A 19,922-nucleotide genomic window follows, 5' to 3' on the forward strand; every position below is an offset into this window, starting at 1 on the left:
GAAATAAAAATCGCAACGCGATCCCCAGAATCGCAAATCAGTTTCCAAAATCGCAACGCGATTCTTGACAATCGCAATGCGATAGTACAAATTCGCATTGCGATTTTCCAGAATCGCAACGCGAATATGAAAATCGCAACGCGAACACATAAATCGCAACGCGTATCCGTAAATCGCAACGTGTATCCGTAAATCGCAACGCGTATCCGTAAATCGCAATGCGTATCCGTATATCGCAACGCGTATCCGTAAATCGCAACGACAATACGTAAAATCGCAACGCGTATCCGTAAATCGCAACGCGATTTTTAAAGCGCCATTATAATCGCTACGCGTATTTTATTTTCAAATTACAAAAACGAATATTAAGACAAAATCCCGTAATCGCAACTCATAACCTAAACCTAAAATCACAACTCAGTCCCATCTCCATCTCTCACTCTCTACGGCGAAATCCGTCCCCATCTCCGAAGATTTCCGTCCCATCTCCGGCGAAATCCCTCACAACCATTCACGGTCAGAAATCCCTCACAATATTCAGAAATGGAAAATCAACCTCCGAGGGTTAGTTTTTTTAATTATTTTTATTTTGAAATTTTTGCATTATTGTAGGTTTTTCATATTGAAACTGATGATAAGTTTACTGGTCATTTCAATAATAGATTAACCATTTCACTTAGATTTCATTTCGCGTTACGATTCTCTCGTTGCGATTTTCATTTCGCGTTGCTATTCTCTCGTTGCGATTTTCAAGTTAGTATTTATCTTTGTCTTTGTTCTGTCTTTTGGTTGAAGTAATGAAATCCATTCAAGTTTCAATTTGCAGAAGAGTCGCAACGAGATAAATGAAAATCGCAACGTGAAAATGACTATCTGCAACGAGAAAAATGAAAATCGCAACGAGAGAATCGCAACGCGAAATGAAAATCGCAACGAGAGAATCGCAACGCGAAACCAAAATCGCATTGCGATTTTCATTTCGCGTTGCGATTCTCTCGTTGCGATTTTCATTTCTCGTTGCGATTTTCATTTCTCTCGTTGCGACAGTCATTCTCTCGTTGCGATTTTCATTTCAACCAAAAGACAAACAGTGTTGCAAATTTTAGTTTCAAGAATAAACTACTACTTTTATGTTTATTGTTTTTGGTATATCTTCACAGTGTAGTTTTTGGTATATCTAACTTGGTATGTTTATTGTTTTTGTAGAAATTTTTTTCGGCTTCATTGACATTAAGGAATAAAGTTAGCCTAGCCACTACAATTGCTTCGAAGCTTTCACCTGCACAAAGACAATTGTTTGAGGAAACCTGCTTCGGGCCATGGCTGAGAGTACAGCATCCGGGTGGAGATGCTAATTTGACCCATTGTGGCTTCAGACCATGACATCAAATCTACCCGACAGTATACAACGTGGTGAGGAAGAGATATGGTTTCATTTTCCACCAGCGTATACTTGTTTTGGGCGGAAGGAGTTCTGCTTAATCACTGGTCTACGATTCGGACACGATGATGTAGGTCGGTACACTCGTCATATCGCCCGCCCATTATGGTTATCCCGGGTTTTTCTGGATGAGTCAATGGAGAAGCCGAACCTACACGTCGACGACCTGAAGAAATTGTTTAATAAGAAAGCTGGTTTCACTCGGATGGATGACGTCGATGTTGTCCGAGTATGCCTTCTACTACTTGTGTATGCCGGCTTTTTAGGCAGAGAGGCCAGACAACCTATTCCTCGGGAGCTAATAATATTGGTAGAGGACCTGAATGCATGGAATCTGTTTCCGTGGGGTTCGTATATATGGAAAGCTACCTGGACTAAGTTGTCTACTGCCTTTGATGACCGCAAAAGTTTGCGTGGCGATGGGTCGAAATACACTTTGTCAGGCTTTGTTTGGGCCTTTAAGGTAAGAATTTCTATATAATGTTTCTAAAATTATAATTAATTATTTAACAATTACTAATTTTGTTATTATATTGTTTGTAGATTTGGATATTCGAGGCTTTCCCCAGCATGCGTACATATGCAATAAAAACGTCAAATGATATTCCCAGGGCTATTTCCTGGAAGAGGAAAAATCTGTTGGATTGGGAAGACTTAATACCATATGCGACAATAAATAATGTAAGTTAACACAAATACTTTCGTATATATAAACAAGTTATTAATAGTAGACGTTTAACTTTGTTTGAGTTTTTATATTGTTAGGAGGCCAACATTCCATTACAAAGACTGACACCACGGAGGAAGAGCTTGCCACTGATTGGTGGCAAGCTAGTCAGAGTTTTTTTGATGGCACAGATGATGAGCAGCATCCACTTCCTCCAATTCGAGAGCCATCACCTCACCCAGAGTCATCACCCGATCGACCCGACTATACACCTCTAGAACGAGAGCCATCACCTATCCCGTCACATCATCGAGCCTCTTCTCCACCATCACCTCATGATAGGCGACCGGTAAAGAGGCCACGACATTTATCTCCTTGTTCTCCACCTCCACGGGATGATTACGTGATGAGGTCAATGCCTTGCGTGAGGAGATCGGTACTCTACGCGATAACGATGGTGCATGGCGTGTGGAGGTGTCAACTTTACGTGGTGAGGTTGCCGCTCTACGTGATGATAGTATCGTTGCAGAATGAGGTTCATAATCTACGCAACGAGGTAAGTTTAAGATTTTCCATATTTAACTTAATGATAAATTTACTCGTAATTTCACTTAGATTAGTCATTTCACTTAGATTGCTTAGTAAATTTATTCGGTTGCTGCCAATTCTGCTAAACTGTGTATTCTTTAACACTGTGAAATAGTATTTGTCTTTGTTTTGTCTTTTGGTTGAAAGTAAATTTGTTCGGTTGCTGCCAATTCTGCTAAACTGTGTATTCTTTAACACTGTGAAATAGTATTTGTCTTTGTTTTGTCTTTTGGTTGAAAGTAAATTTGTTCGGTTGCTGCCAATTCTGCTAAACTGTGTATTCTTTAACACTGTAAAATAGTATTTGTCTTTGTTTTGTCTTTTGGTTGAAAGTAAATTTGTTCGGTTGCTGCCAATTCTGCTAAACTAATACCCTGAAGTCAGTATTTGTCTTTGTTTTGTCTATTGGTTGAAGTAATGCAATCCATTCAAGTTTCAATTTGCAGAAGAAGAAATAGTTTACTTTCGCAACACGAAACTTAAAATCGCAACGAGAGAATTGCAACGCGAAATGAAAATCGCAACGACAGAATCGCAACGCGAAACCAAAATCGCAACGACAAAATCGCAACGCGAAACCAAAATCGCATTACGATTTTCATTTCGCGTTGCGATTCTCGTTGCGATTTCATTTCGCATTGCGATTCTGTCGTTGCGATTTTCATTTCGCGTTGCGATTTTGGTTTCTCGTTGCGATTCTCATTTCGCGTTGCGATTTTAAGTTTCGTGTTGCGAAAGTAACTATTTCTTCTTCTGCAAATTGAAACTTGAATGGATTGCATTACTTCAACCAATAGACAAAACAAAGACAAATACTAATTTCAGGGTATTAGTTTGAAACATATTTTTCTTTGTTATCTGATGCATTTTGTGAACTATGATAGAATAATGACTTGGGTGAATACAATGCAAGTTTGAAACATATTTGTCTTTGTTTTCACTGTTTAAATATCATGTCTGTTTTTTACTGATTTTTGTATTTAATTATTTAGCGGCCCGATAGAGTGGATGCTTTACGTCGGGTTATGCTTGCACGACGGAGTTCACGCATCAGACAGCGTGCACGTGCTATTAAGTCTCCGTACACCCCAATAGTGCGAAGACACCGCAAGAAGAAGCCCGACTCGCCTGTCATCCCTCAAGAGTCCACTCCTATCGTTGAAGAGGCCCCCCCTATCATTCCTCGAGAGTCCCCTCCCACCGTTCAAGAGGCCACTGTCATCATTGAAGAGGTCCTTTCCACCATTCAAGAGCCCGATTCACATGGCGTCATATGTAGGCTTCTTGAGAAACCCTCTGACGTGCCGGACATGATGGATTCAAGTTGGCTCTCGTATGAGTTACCGGCCAGTACCATACCGGTATCTGAAGAGGAGAGGAAACAACTACCGGACACAATTATGGATAACACCCTTTGGGCTAAGACCGCAGTTGATTTTTATCTACATGAGCGGAGCCAGGGGTGTTTCACTGACATATGCAAGCTCACCGATGATATCTATTTGTTGCTTGATCGGTCTTGGTGGGGCGTATTATTAGGGGTCGAAGACAATGGCTATTTCGATGGGGGGGTAAGTCTTATATTTTTCTTATATTTCAATTTGATTAATTTTTTTTTAAATTTATGTAAGTCACTAATATATGTCTTTTTTTGTAAAACAGCATATCGATGCGTGGGTGACACGTCTTCTAATAATAAGAAAACTTAAGAAAAATAAAAATATACGATATACAATTATGCCGACGTCTTTTAACGCCGTTCACTTGAAGAATGCACGAGATGAATCATTTGATTTGGGCAATGGACAAGCTAAACTTTATCCTGCATGGTGGGAGGTCGATAAGGTTAGTATTTATTTTAGATTGAGTTTAAAGGTTTTATGAAATAAGTGCGCAAATGAATGAATTATTACTTATGATTGTAGGTGTTTATCCCTGTTTTGGAACGTAAACATTGGATTCTCGTCGAGCTTCAGCTCCCATCCCTTAAGACAATAGTGTATGACAGCATGATAAATTACATATCATTGGCTGATTTAAGAGATATTATTAAGGGATGGAGCTCTCATTTGGCTAAATTCTTGGATGCGATCAATTATTGGACTCGTTCTGGAAACAAGAAGCCAAAGAAGCTCAATATTACAGTTATTAGAGACGAGACCGCGCCACAACAAACGGGAGGAGCCAGAGGAGATTGTGGTCCTCTCGTATGCTTGGCGTTGGAGCGTTTGACGACGGGAAGCACCAAGTATCTACCTCCCACCGATAGAGATAGAGCTGCAGTAGGCTTGTGGTTTCGGCATTATATGGCTAAATCGATATATACGAGACGCTGCCTACCTGCATCCGCGTTATAAAAATGTCCATAAACAATTGGTAAGTTTATAGACTTTTGGTTTGAAAATGTTTGGTTAAGTACCTAGAATTCAATAATTTGCTGTTTGTAGGTTTTAGATGTGTAGAAAGTGTTGTTTGAGCAAATGTTGGTTTCTGCAGGTTAATCTCAGAAGTGAACTGCGTGAAAATGATGTATGGCTGCAAAAGTTGATTCAATAGTTTAATTGATTTTTTTGATTGTTTAATTGATTTGTAAAAGTTGATTCAATAGTAGATGATTGGAAATAAGAATTATTGCTTATTTTTTGATTGTTTAATTGATTTGTAAAAGATGATTTGTAAAAGTTGATTTGTGTAATTGATGCGAACATAATTCTTATTTGTGCTTGTTTAATTGATTGAAATGTAATGGTTGATTTTGTTGATTTCAATCTGCATTATGTTGAAGGCAAAAATGACTATCGCAATGCGAAATGAAAATCGCAATGCGAAATGAAAATCGCAACGAGAGAATCGTAATGCGGAAATGAAAATCGCAATGCGGAAATGAAAATCGCAACGAGAGAATCGCAATGCGATTTTCATTTCGCATTGCGATTTTCATTTCCGCATTGCGATTCTCTCGTTGCGATTTTCATTTCGCATTGCGATTTTCATTTCGCATTGCGATTCTCTCGTTGCGATTTTCATTTCGCATTGCGATTTTCATTTCCGCATTGCGATTCTCTCGTTGCGATTTTCATTTCGCATTGCGATTTTCATTTCCGCATTGCGATTTTCATGTTGGGATTTTCATTTCGCGTTGTGATTCTCTCGTTGCGATTGTAATTTCCGTGTTGCGATAGTCAAATGCATGCCTAATAAGTGATAACAACTGAATAACAAGAGTTGGTTAAGTCAAATGGTTGGCCTGAGTCATTAATTCAACTGAAAATGTTAAAAGTTCACACATAAAATCCACATAATACAACGTTTGCATTTAAAAATCACCTAAGTTAACAGTCCCAAAAGGTGAAGCCAATTGTGATTGGGATTTAAAGATGATTGCCTTTTGCTTGATACCATATGAGCTTTGGATTTTGATGAGGATCCATATTTTGGTAGAGGAAAAGATGATTTTGATGGCACTGGTGATCCACATGTCAACCTTGTATGACCACTTTCCTTGCACCGACTACATGTCGATCTCTTCTTCTCTTCACCCTTAGACGGTATACGATCGTGACTTTTTGGTCGGCCAGGTAGCCTTCTGTCCATGGCTGGTGGCAAAACTGTTTGTAAGTCATCTGGTATGTCCCACTCAGAAGGATGTGGAATAGGGTAGACAATCTCGGCATAAGTCTGTCGATAAACTTCTGTAGTGTAGCAATCCATAGCGTATGCGCTTGAATCATCTTGGTTTAAATGAAGAGCAACTTTTATAACATGGCCACACGGATAACCGATGTTTGTCATTTCATACAACTACACGTCTTTGCATTTAGATCGACTAGCCCATTTAAGTTATTATCCAGTACTTGAAACAAGTGTTTGAACATGGTTCAACTCTCCATGACGTTGACTTCACAACACGTTTCGTTATCTTTTTTTCAGTCCATGGTGTAACACGATGTTCCAATGTTCCTGTAAATTTAAATAAACAATACTTAGTAAATATATAAATATGATAAGTTACGAATTCAAAGAAATAATACCTGTATGGTTTCTTTTCTTGTAGTACCACTGTTGAATAGAGGCTCGAAAAAACTCCATTAACATAGTAATGGGTAATTTCCGGGAATGACGACTTAGAGCGTTGATTGATTCTGCACTATTAGACGTCATGAAACCATATCTTGCTCCAAGTTGATGTACTCTTGACCATCTTTCAAACCCGACATCTTCTAGTGTTTGAGCACACTGAGGCAAAACACGTCTTAAACAATTTATATGCTTATTGAAATCCACTTCCCGATAAGCTTTTACAGCCTTCCAGTATGTCCATTTGTGCTTTTTTATACCAGCAGACCTTGATTTTAGATTTCTATACAAATGAACACCACAAAGTCCATGAAAAGCATCTGGGAAACACCTTCTAACAGCGTTGTCAATTAAGTTTGCCCTATCGGATATGATTTTCAGATTGCTAATAGGACCTATGCAATCCCTAAGATGCCCCATAAACCATGTCCATGAATCAGAGGTTTCAGATTTGCCAACCCCGTAAGCTATTGGCAATATCCCATTGTTAGCATCCATGGCTACTGCTAATAAGTTTACTCCAAGGTATCGACCTTTCAAATGTGCTCCGTCAACTATAATAACTGGGCGCATGCAAGTAATAAACGAACGAATCTACAAAATAATATACACAAGAATATAATCATTTAAATGTGAAATGCATGTAACTAACAAAAATGGTCAACAAAATTATATTGATTTACTAACCGTAGCACCAATGGCGATAAACAGCAACTCAAAGTGTCCATCTCTATCTGTTTTGATATGAGTTACCGACCCAGGATTTTTCAGCTTTAAATTGTGACAATAAGCCGGCAGTTGGGCAAACGATGCTTCTGGCGACCCCCCTCAACAATTCCAAAGCATAACATTTGGCTCCAAGCTTGAGAATATGATATATCTTGAACCGAGCATTCATGTCAGTCATAATTTCATGTCCCCGATATACCCTGCCATTCAAAAACATTAACTCAGCCAGAAAACCACCCAACACCTTTTTGTTTGCCTGTCTATGGTGAGGAAAAACTTGGGTTCTTGAACATGTATGTTTATCAATAAAAGTCCTAACTTGAAACATTTCGCAATCTTTTATTCTCTTTGCAATCATACGCCACGTACAGTTTTTGTCAATCATACACCTTGTTTCGAAACGATCTTTGCTTGATTTGTTAACTTTTAGTTGATAGCCATCTTCCACACATTTCGTATACAAAGCTATCTTCAAGTCTTCCTTTGTATCAAAACAATCATCTTTTTTGATACGAATAACTTTTGTGTAACAATCAACTGCTTTCTTTACCAACTCTTCTTCCGGTATCTGAAGTAATTCTGGCATATTCCAGTTATACGCCCGTGGCATTTCTTTTCTTCGGGGACTTTTTTCTTCTTTTTCTTCTTCAGGATTATATGAATTACAGAATGGATGTTCAACATGTTCATTCACAGTCGTAACTTCCTCCTCATTATCATCAACAATACATTCTTCGGCAACGACTGTTTCATCATCAAATTCGGGTATTGACCAATATCAAAATCATTACACGCAGGGTCTGTTTCTTCTTCTGAAACATCATCAAAATCCGTGTATTGACCAATATCAAAGTCCGGATATTGACCAAGACCAAATTTCGAATACTGACTAGTACTCACAATTTTTTCTGTTGGCTCATCATCGTCTAACTGGTCAATACGAAAACCGGAATTTGGTGCGAAAGTTGATTGGGATTTGGATTAGAGAAAGGTTGTGGGTTTTGAGAAAAACTTAGTTGATTACTACCCGCTACTGACCCAACAATACTACTTCTAGGTTCAACAACATACAATGTAACATCATCTTGTGAAACACTAATGTAAGCAATGAATCGTTCAACATCTTCATTGTCGGTTAACAAATAAACTTTACCATTTCTCTGATAAGATAGCCTAAATCCACTTAGGGGCTCTAAATTCAATTATTTGAAACACGTAGCATTAGAGTTTCATAAGTTAACTTTTGTAAAGACAATTTTAGTTGAAGATTCATGGGTAAAGGCATATATTGTAAAACACCATGAACATTATCCCATGACCCTCCAAAACACAAATCTATCCAAACATGATCAACATTAGATGATTTCATGGTTGTAAATTAATTTACTAAACAGACGAGCTGCGAAACTAAAACCTGTTGCCGGATTGGGAAGGATGTCGTTGGATATAGGAACGGATGTCGCCGAGAGAGTGATAGATGGAGATGGAATGAGTTGCGATTTAGGGATTAGTTTATGATTTGCTGCTGTTGCGTAGTTATATACCCAAAATTTCAGTGTTGTGATTTACAGATTCTCGTTGCGATTTACGGATTATCGTTGCGATTTACAGATTCTCGTTGCGATTTACGGATTATCGTTGCGATTTACGGATACGCGTTGCGATATACGGATACGCATTGCGATTTACGGATACGCGTTGCTATTTACGGATACACGTTGCGGTTTACGGATACGCGTTGCGATTTATGTGTTCGCGTTGCGATTTTCATATTCGCGTTGCGATTCTTGAAATCGCAATGCGAATTTGTACTATCGCATTGCGATTTTCAAGAATCGCGTTGCGATTTTGGAAACTGATTTGCGATTCTGGGGATCGCGTTGCGATTTTTATTTCGCGTTGCGATTTTGTTGGTCATTTTGGCAAATCCAAAAAAAGTTGGTTAAAATCGTATATTATAAGGCATTTTTGGTCACTGAGGCGATTTTCTCATTTATAAAAGGGATATTAAAATTTGTCCGGATAAAATGAAAACGCTACTAAATATCATTACCTTTAGCGATGTTTGTTGTTCACAAACGTCACTATCTTTTGCGGCGCTTGTTTCAGCGGTTCTTTTTTGGCTTTTGTGTTTGCGCACAAAGGATATAGCGACGCTTAAAAACGCTGCTATATGATGGAAAAAGTGCCGCTAAAAACCAATTTTGTTGTAGTGATCCGCTATTTCATAAAGAAAAGAAAGAAAACTTATAATAAAATAACATCATAGATGATAAACCATAGATCATTGGTGATCAAAACATCTATCATAGTTGATCATACAAGTATAGATGATGGTTGAGCATAAAAGAAAGAAATAATAATAGATTGAACGAAAGATATGAAAAATAAAAAAAAGGAAAAATGTAGAGAAAGATATACGATGAGAATGTATAAAAAATTGTCTACTTAAGTCATGAAATGAATGGAGAAAGAGCCTATCCATGGATCATTTATTCATATTTTCAATATAATCTATATAATTAGATGATAATGCCATGATAGTCAATGACGCTTGTGAAAGTAAAACGCTATAAAAGGTCAGGTTATAATGGATTTTTGACAAACACCGCTATTGTCATGATATATAGTGCTGTTTGTTCTCAAACATCTCAATTTTCCCTTGTCTTTAGCAGCATTTGTTTACTCAAATGCCGCTATACGTTGTGATTTGTAAACGTTGCTATATATATACATCCTCAAACACCACAAATGTATACCTCATTAGTGACATTTTGATCCTCAAACACCACAAAAAGTGTAAGGATTGAATCAATAAACACCGACTTGACTCATGATAAGCATCTACTTGATCTTCTTCTTTGGCCTCAACTGTCATTTACGAAGTAGCAAATGTCAATCAAGTGTATTGAACTACCACAAACTTGAATGAGTTTACAAAAATGTTCTTTAGATAACTGCTTGTGCAAATGGAATAATGGGATGGACATAGATGGTTTACCTGGTTACTGTGTTCACACTTCTTTTTCCTGCAGATCACAGCACGAGGATGCAGACGAGCATAACACCTACATCAAAGATATGCCCCTTCATCGATAAATTTTCACTACGGATGAGTCAATCAGACAAGATTTCATACAAAAAGCGAGCCATTTGATTTGATAATGTAATTTTATATGTGGCCATAAGGTATTCTTCAACCCTCAAAGAATCATACATCAAACCAAGATCCATAATTCAACAAAATTAGGGGGAAGAGCACAATTCGATCTTTCTGGTGGTCTGGAAGGGCAAACGAGAGGGGATGGGCGAACGTTACCTGGCAGAATCTTTGTCGTCCCAAGCGGAAAGGTGGTATGGGCTTTAGGGATCTTCACCTTTTCAACAAAGCTTTGATTGGAAAACAAGTCTGGAGATTACTCATCATACAAATACCCTTTGCTATAAGGTCCTGGCTGCTAAATTTTTCCAGAATGTGACATCCTTGACGCAAAGCCTTCAAAGCGCTCTTACGGTTGGAAAAGCATCTTCAAAACAAAAGTTCTCAGGCAGGGTTTCTTCGGGAGGATCGATATTGAAAGTAAAGCAAAAATTCATGCTGACAATTGGGGTGGGTCTTCAAAAATTGTTTTCGATAATCCTTATTCTGATTAGGGCTGTAAATGAGACGAGACAGATCGCGAGCTACTCGAAATCGACTTGATCAAGGCTCGATAAATACTCGGATCGAATGGACTCGACTCGAGTTCTTAACGAGACGAAACGAGCTACTCGATATTCGACTCGAAAAGCTCGTGAGTTACTCGAAAAATATTATATTATAATTTTAGATTTTTTAAAATTACATTATTAAAAATACATTATTGATAATTATAAAATTTTTAAAAATATATTAAAAATTCTATAATACAACTAAGACATCTCATCCCTTATAATTATATAATAGGGTTTATGGTTAGTATTTAGGGTTTAGGGTTTAAGGTTTGTGGTTTAGTTAGGGGTGTTCATTCGGTTAATTCGGTGGCCGAACCGACCGAACTACCATTTTCGAATTAGCCGAACTTTTTTTTCTTTAACCGTTAACCGAACCGAACTTTTTTTCGAAATATTAACCAAACCGAATAAATTTCGGTTAATTTTTGAATTAACCGAAATTTTTTAGAATTTTAGAATTTAATATTTTTTTAATTAAAAAAAATAATTTACAATTAATTCAAATAATATCTAATTATAAATAATATCTAATTAATTTGATTCAAATTTGCATTTAGTTTTGATATTATTTTAATTAATTAATATTGATTTGGGTTTTAAATGGATTTTAAATGGATTGAGCCTCTTAATATAATTATATTTAAAGGTTAATTCGGTTAATTCAGTTAATTAATCGATTTCGAACCGAATTAACCGTTAACCAAATTCCAAAAAAATCCTTAACCGTTCCCTGACCGAATTAGTTCGACCGAATTAACCGAACTAATTCGGTTCGGTCGGTTAATTCGGTTAAAACTAAATTTTGAACACCCCTAGGTTTAGTGTTTATGGTTTAGGGTTTAGGTTTAAGGTTTAAGGTTTAGGATTTAGGGTTTAAGTTATGCACATTAACCTAACATAGAAATTATGCAAAATGATGTTATGTGACTCCTAAATAAATCATTCACATACTTATACATAAACATATCAACATGCAAAATAAATATACACAACTACTTAAAGAAGACAATCCTAAACAGGGACTAAATTATTACCTAAACTAAAGTGTGCTTACACGATAGATGCATGCATACGAATGAAATGCGAATGCACATACATTAAGATGAAACAATATAAGATTAAACCTACTATTAATAACTTAAACTCATATTTTAAAAATGCCATGAAGGACCAAAACAATATAAAACTGAAAATAGGCATACAAAATAAAAATTACTCATTAAATTAAACAAGCCAACTAAGGGATTACAATGTCAAATAATTAAAATTACAAGACACAATTGAAAACAAGCAATTCTTGAGAAAGAATCTTGGCCATATCCTTTTCATGGAATCTTGGGAATATGTTCAACTTGACATAGCTTAGATATTTCCTCAGCAATTCTTGAGAAAGAATCTGCAATGTAAACATATTATTTGGAGGACAAGATATGAAAACTACAAGCAGTTAAAACAGCATAATAGAACAGCCACTATGAACCTTTGAATCAGCTAGTCCAGAAGAGGCTCGAGTCTCTTCTTGGGATTCACTGAAGGCTTTGTCATCCATATTAGCACCCTTAGGTTGTGACCTGAAGTGGCTGTCAACTACAAACTGTGCAAGCATTTCTACTGTTACAGGGTCAACAACATCCTGAAATTGAAACCGAGTACTTTTTAATCCTATTAAGATCTGATAATAGAACCCAAGAACTACAACAACAAATCAAAGGAACAACAAGTGAAAAAAGAAAGAAAAAGAGTGAGATAGTGTATTAATTGTTTGGCAAAAAGAGATTCATTTGAATTCTTTTTTCCTTGCCAAACTTCTCCTTATCCAATCAGTAAGTCGCTCACAACATTAGTATTACTATTCCTGTTTTGTTTTCTTTATCAATCACTTCTTTACTTTTGTTGTTTTTCATTTTTATGTTTCTATTTTATTTACCGCTTTGTGTTTATCTCATGATTAATGAGATGAAATTATAAGCAGATCTGATTAGATTTGTTTCTTCTCTTCGTTTGAATCTGACTGTCATTTTATTTTATTTTGTTTTTGTTCTTGTTTGTGTTCAATGAAATTTTGAGATCTGGTACTCGTTTGTTTGAAGCTGTGTTTGATCGTGAATTCGGTTTTTTCCTGCTTCAACAAATTTGCATATGTTAATTATTGTTTTTCATCTTACTCGGTTGCATTAATCCAATCAATAGGGCGAGATAAGTCCATCAATTGTCTGATTAAGTGCTCGAGGTCTGATTATGGTTCCATTGCCATGTTGAATCGAAGTTTTCGTTCCTTGATCAGGAGTGGAGAGATCTATAAGTTGAGGAGCAGAACGGTGTTGCTGAGCATTGGGTTTACTTTTCTTGCACCTCCTTCAATGGGAGGCATTTGATCCTATTAGACATAGGTGGATGCATTTGCCAAGGATGCCTCCCAATGAATGTTTCATTTTTTTCAGATAAGGAATCATTGGCCGTGGGAACTGAGTTGCTTGTCTTTGGGAAGGAGGTAACTTCTCAGGTTATATAGATATAATATTTTAACAAATTCATGGACTTCTGGGACTAGTATGAATGCTCCATGGTGCTTGTTTGGGTCAACTAGTCTTGGGGAGATTGCAATTTTAGCTGGTGGTTGTGATTCTCAGGGTAATATCCTGAGCTCTGCAGAAATGTACAATTCTGAGACTCAGAAATGGGAGACTTTACCAAGCATGAATAAGCCAAGAAAATGTGTAGTGGGGTATTTATGGATAAGAAATTTTATGTGATCGGAGGAATTGGTGGAGTTGGGAAGGATCTACGGGTTCTCACTTGCGGCGAGGAGTATGATTTAGAGACAAAAAAGTGGACTGAAATTCCTCAGGAAGCTTTGTTTTTGAAGCAGAGATCAAAGATGAGAGTGAAAAGAAGCTTGGAATATATGGATTATGCATTTGTGAGTTGATATCCCACATTGGTGGTCCTTGGGTGAATAAGGGGTAAAGTGAGTGATAAAAGGGGATGAGTTTTCAGCAAATTATACTTAACCTGTCGAGCTTGAATTGAGCTTGAATTGAGTTTTAAATGAGCTTGAATTGAGCTCAGTCTCGAGTTTTAGTTGAGCTTTTGAATTTTTTTAGTTCGAGTTTTTTCGAGTTCAAGTTGAGTTTCAATATTATTTGAGTCTAGTTTGAAAATTTTAGGCTTACGAGTTTTTGAGTTGAGTCAAGCTTATAATTAAAGTTTTTGAGTTCGAGTCAAGCTCGGTGATCTGCTCAACGAAGTCTGCTTATCATTGGTTACTAAACAATTTAAATTTGGAGGAAGAACATCAAAACTCTGGCAAGCTTTGGAGTCTGCTCCTGTCCTTCCAAAAATCAAATTTTTTGGCTGGCGCGTCTTTCATGAAGCAATCCCTACTGGTTCGAAACTTCTTGCTGCAAACTTAGATGGTGGTATCTGCCAATTGTGTGGTGTTGCTATTGAAACTAGTCTCCATGCACTCCGAGACTGTCCCCTTACGAGAGATGCTCTCGCCTTCACTCATTGGAACAACAAGATATTCAACCCTAATATTCTCACCTGCAAGGATTGACTAATTACGTCCTGGAGTTTATAGATGGTGAGCACTTTGCTCTTTAACTCTCCCTACTCTGGAACATTTGGAACAGAAGAAACAAGCTGAAGCATGAAAAGATTTTGCTGCCGCCAAAAGTGGTCCATGACTATGCAAAGTTCATCCTCTCTGATCTCCAATCACTCCCAATTCAAAGACCAGCCCCAGTCGCTCCAGAAAGAACTTGTTGGATTCGCCCTCCGCATGGTTGCCTGAAAATAGATGTTGACGGTGCATGGTGTGAAACTCGAGAGCGGCAGCCATTGGTGTCATCGCGAGAGATCATCATGGCCTGGTTGTTGGGGGCCATGCGAGAAGGCTAAAATTTGGTTGGTGCTGAAATTGTCGAAGGTCGAGCGTTTACCGAGGGTGTTAACCTTGCCATTGAAAACGGATGGGATTCGATCATCATTGAAGGGGATGCTAGAAGTATTGTTCAGAGCTTGACGAATAACAACCCTGATCTCTCAGTTACTGGTCTTTACCTGGAAGAAGCTAGATGTCTTCTTGCTTCACATCCGAATATCAAAGTGTTTACCCGTCGTGACGCAAACACTGTTGCTCATACAAGTAGAAAGAAAAAATTAGAAGAGAAAGAGATACATATAACTTCTTTATCCTGAATCTTAACCTTCACATTGTCGTTGGTGTTGTTGGATTCAACCTTTAAGGTTATGGTCTTCCCCGTTAGGACTTTTATGAAGATTTGCGTTTTCACGACTGCACGTCTCTCTTTGTTTCAGAAAAATTCTATGATCGAGCAGTAAATCAACACAGAAAATGTCGTCATTTCATTAAATATTTGAAGCTATTTGTGGCATTTTGAAAAAAAGACACTACAGAAATTTTGAGGTATTTTAATACAAACGCCACTACAGAATTAAATAATTACGGTGATTGTTTTTACAAACGCCACTAAAGTACTTTTCGATTGCAATATTTACTACAAAACACCACTACATATAAATTATGTTGCAACGTTTTATTATAAAAATGCCACTAAAATATGTCTATAGCGGTATTTCTCCAAAAACGTTACCATATATCAGTCTATTGCAGCACATTTCCATAAACGATGCGATATGTACAAAATTAACGATTTTTACTCAAAAACACAGCTAAAAGCTTCGCTACAAACTTGTTTTGTTGTAGTGATGTTCCATGCCAACAAAGATGTAATTGCAAATATACAGTAAGCACAATATTTTAGGAGGCATTAGATTCATGGTATGTAAGATTACCTTTGAGAGTAGAATTCCTGGAATGTATCATTACCTAACATGAATGTAGCATTACCTAACATATGATTGGGAATGTTACATTTGGGAGTAGAATGGAGGAAGCGATGACAAAGGAGGGAAATCACAGAGTTCATTATGCAAAGCAGCAGTAAATTCACACCAACAAACACTTTTTTTATCTCATTTATCATTATGTATTATGTACTATAAAAGAGATAATTTCTACTTACAGGTATATCTTGGGGTTTGTTTTTCTTCATTTTCCGATGAAACAAACAATTATCACAAGCTTATTTCGTTGAGGCCAAATGGTACAATGAAAACCGCGTACCAACAGTAGAAAAGTACATGAAATGCATTGGTATCACCTGGCTACATCATGGACACTATCACATCTTTTGTTGGAATGGGAGACGATGTTACAGAAGAAACCTTCAATTGGGCATCTAACAACCCTAAGATCATCAGAGTTTCGTCGATGATCGCCCGTCTCATGGACGATATCGTTTCACGCAAGGTACCAACCGTATTAGTCTTGTTTTTTACTACTTCATCTGATCATACGTTCACATAATGTTCGATTTCGGGGTGCAGTTTGAGCAAGAGAGAGGACACGTTGCGTCGGCCGTCGAGTGCTACATGAAGCAACACGGAGTTTCGGAAGAAAAGGCATGCAAGAGTTGAGTAAGCTGGTTGAGAATGCCTGGAAGGATATAAACCAGGAGTTGCTGATTGAACCATCAGCTGCCGCTGCGGTTCCATTGCCGGTCCTCACCCGCGTTCTGAATCTGACTAGAGTTATGGATTTCCTTTACAAGGAACGAGATGGATATACGCACGTGGAAATGTTGTCAAGACTGGAATCGCTTCGTTGTTGATTCATCAAGTGTCGATCTGATGAAGGTAATGCATTTGTGGACCTGAAATTCCCAGAAACAAAAGGAAAAAAACAACAAAGACAAAGAAGGCCGTGCCGTACGAATCAAGCCAGTAAATATAATTTAGGTTTGACGACAAACATTCAGATGAAGTAACTGCATATTATAAGAACTTAAATGTATTTAGAATTCCAAGACCTTTAGATGTTGAATTCTGCACCTATTGATGATTGTGGTTCTTAAACTATTATTTCCCATAAATAATAGCGGTAATGAAAAGAGTGCAGTTAACTTAACTCTCTTATTACATTATCATATATAACCGTGCATCTTCGTATTAATATTAAGGGATTAATACGCTTTTAAGTACATAAATTATACTTTAAATTGAGTTTTAGTGGTTATTTTTTTTAATACTAAAAGTAGGTCTATATCGTTTTCTACGTATACTTTTATGTGTCCATCATTATATTTTTAAATTTTTTGATTTGTCAATAATAAAATATTTTTTTAGAAAAAGAAAAAAACAAAAAATAAACCCCCACCCTCCTCGTCGTCCATCAACCACCCTTCACTAGTTGTTTGTGGCGTGTCGATGTCACCCCGAGTTTGCCATTGTCCCATGATCAAATTCCGACCATCGTCATCACGTCGATCATCGTCCGTCAGAAAGTAGTTAGAAGTCGCGTTGTCCTCTATCTTCGATCACTACAATAATCCATTTTTACGGCAATCGTTGCTTGAATCATGGGGGTTCGGTGGTTGAGTGTTTGAGAGATTGGGTGTCGTCTAGATTTCGATCAATTGACAACGATTGTGGTGGTAAGATAATTGAAATTAGAGTTTTTTTTTATAATTTCAAAAATTTTGGGTTTTTTCTATAAAAATAATAATTTAAGGTTTTCTATTTTTTTTAAATTTTTTATATGGTCGACAGTGTCAGATAACAATCAAATTTAAAAGTCGTTACGGTCTAGACACCTAAAGCTTAACGCTGAAAACTTTAGCACCTATTTTTAGCAAAAAAATCTTTATGCAAGAAAATCAATTTAAAATATAATTTAAGCACTTAAAATTGCAATGTTAACTTTAGTATCGTAATATACTAATATCTGACTTTATTAATAAAAAATAATTTATTTTTGAATTTAAATATCATATTAATTTTGTTTAGAATCTTATTATTACATACTATTAAGCTAAAAGGAAAAACAAATATTGAATTCAGTCAATATGTGTATGGCAAAGAGGAGATGAAGAACTTGGAAGTCTGTATTTCATTTCAGGTTTATTCCGATTCGATCCAAATTTTACAACACTTCATATATCCCTACTGTTATATCTGTACACTGCCAAACATGAAAGGTGTAGGGGAAAACGCCGGTAGGAACACCGGCACCGAATTTCGCCTGCAAATTTTACCAAATACAACTCTTTAATTTTCCGTAAACATTCTAATAAATTAACTCAGTTAAAATTACCATCGTTAATGAAGTTTAATATTTTAATGTATTTTAGATAATAAATAAATAAAAAAATTACCCGGTCGTTGCTATAGCTTCGAACATGAACGTTAGAACGTGACCCCGAAGAGCTCTTCCTCTTCACCCCTCTACCTACTGTCGTCGTTGTCCTTGTCGGCGTTTTCTTTCTGTTCTCCGCCATGATGTTATCCTCCGTTATGGAACACAGGAGGGCTTCCACTGGGGATTCGTAGACCCGTCGACCCTACCCTCACCCTATTCCTATCCGTCTTCCTCCTCCTCGATGCTGCCCTCGTACCCGCAGGCATCAAGGACCTTGTCTCCTCCTCCTCTTCCGTCGCGGGTGTCACCGCCACCGTCACAACCTCCTCCATCATCGACACTTCATGTGTCGCCGTGCCCAAACATGACACACACTCCAACAAAGATCTCATGGCGAACGAACTATATATAGAAAAGAAAAGTAGAATAAACAAAGAGAAGAAGCGGGGTAAAGGGAAAGTGTTTAAGACTTTAAGTGGAATTGAGGTCTAATTTATAGCGTCCCAAACGGTATTGATTTTGTGTGTTTACTAAGAGGCAAATGCAAAGAATTGTGTGGCTGCCTTCGTTCATGGCATGAGGGCTTGTGTGCTGAGTTTGCACTCCATATTTATTACCAGAAAACGTTTTTTTGTTGTTGTTAGAATGAATATTCAATCAAGAGTCGAGTTAAAATTTTTCGAATTGATCAATTTTTTTTAAAATTCAATTTTTATTTAAAATTTTTAATATATTTAATTTTTACTTGATTTTTAGGGTAAAATGCATAAATGGTCTCTTAATTACAGGATATTACTTTATTAAGTATTTGATTATTAAAGTTACAAATGGTTCTTTAACTATAGATTGTTGTTTTTTTGAGTCCACTGACTATTAAAAGTTATAAATGATCATTCGACTATTTATTATGTTCCAAACTCTTCATTTTCTGTTAAAATTTGTCGATTGTTTAAGTTGGACGTCACATGATTGTAATATGATAGTCATTTAAGATTCTAAGATCAGATTTTATCACATGATAGTCAACAGTTAACGTTGAGCATAAAATATCATCCATTTTTTAGCGAAAAAATGATGAGTTTTGGAACATAATTAATAGTCGAGTGACCATTTTGTAAATTTTAATAGTCGAAGGACTAAAAAAAAATACTCTATAAAAAAGGATAATTTTATAACTTTTAATAGTTGAGGGACTTAATAAACAATATGTTATAATCGGGATCATTTATATACTTATTCTGATTTTTATTATATGTTTATATATAGATGATTTTTTTTATAAAGGAGTGAAAGTTTGATAAATTAGACCCATTTTGAACAAGTTTATGGATGCAATGAGGACTTCAATTAAATTAATTAATAGTTTTTTTTCCTTTTTTTTGCTGAAATGACGATCATATCATTTTTGATACGATCTGATTTGATTTCTTTAAAATTTCATTAACTTGATTAATTAAATTGTTTAACGTCATTGATTCCTT

General features: G+C 36.6%; 1 protein-coding gene across 1 annotated transcript; it reads left to right on the plus strand.

Annotated features, from left to right (window-relative positions):
* Nucleotides 1-16,408: 16,408 nt before the first annotated feature.
* LOC120209216 (probable terpene synthase 2) lies at nucleotides 16,409-16,743 on the plus strand. Its single transcript, XM_039208278.1, has 2 exons — nucleotides 16,409-16,554; nucleotides 16,632-16,743. The coding sequence occupies exons 1-2, from the start codon at nucleotides 16,417-16,419 to the stop codon at nucleotides 16,719-16,721; spliced, it is 228 nt and encodes a 75-aa protein (XP_039064209.1). The 5' UTR covers nucleotides 16,409-16,416; the 3' UTR covers nucleotides 16,722-16,743.
* Nucleotides 16,744-19,922: the final 3,179 nt, after the last annotated feature.

The sequence above is a fragment of the Hibiscus syriacus genome, unplaced genomic scaffold (genome assembly GCF_006381635.1).
Source record: "Hibiscus syriacus cultivar Baekdansim isolate YM2019G1 unplaced genomic scaffold, ASM638163v2 tig00000652_pilon, whole genome shotgun sequence".
Classification (NCBI taxonomy): Eukaryota; Viridiplantae; Streptophyta; class Magnoliopsida; order Malvales; family Malvaceae; genus Hibiscus; species Hibiscus syriacus.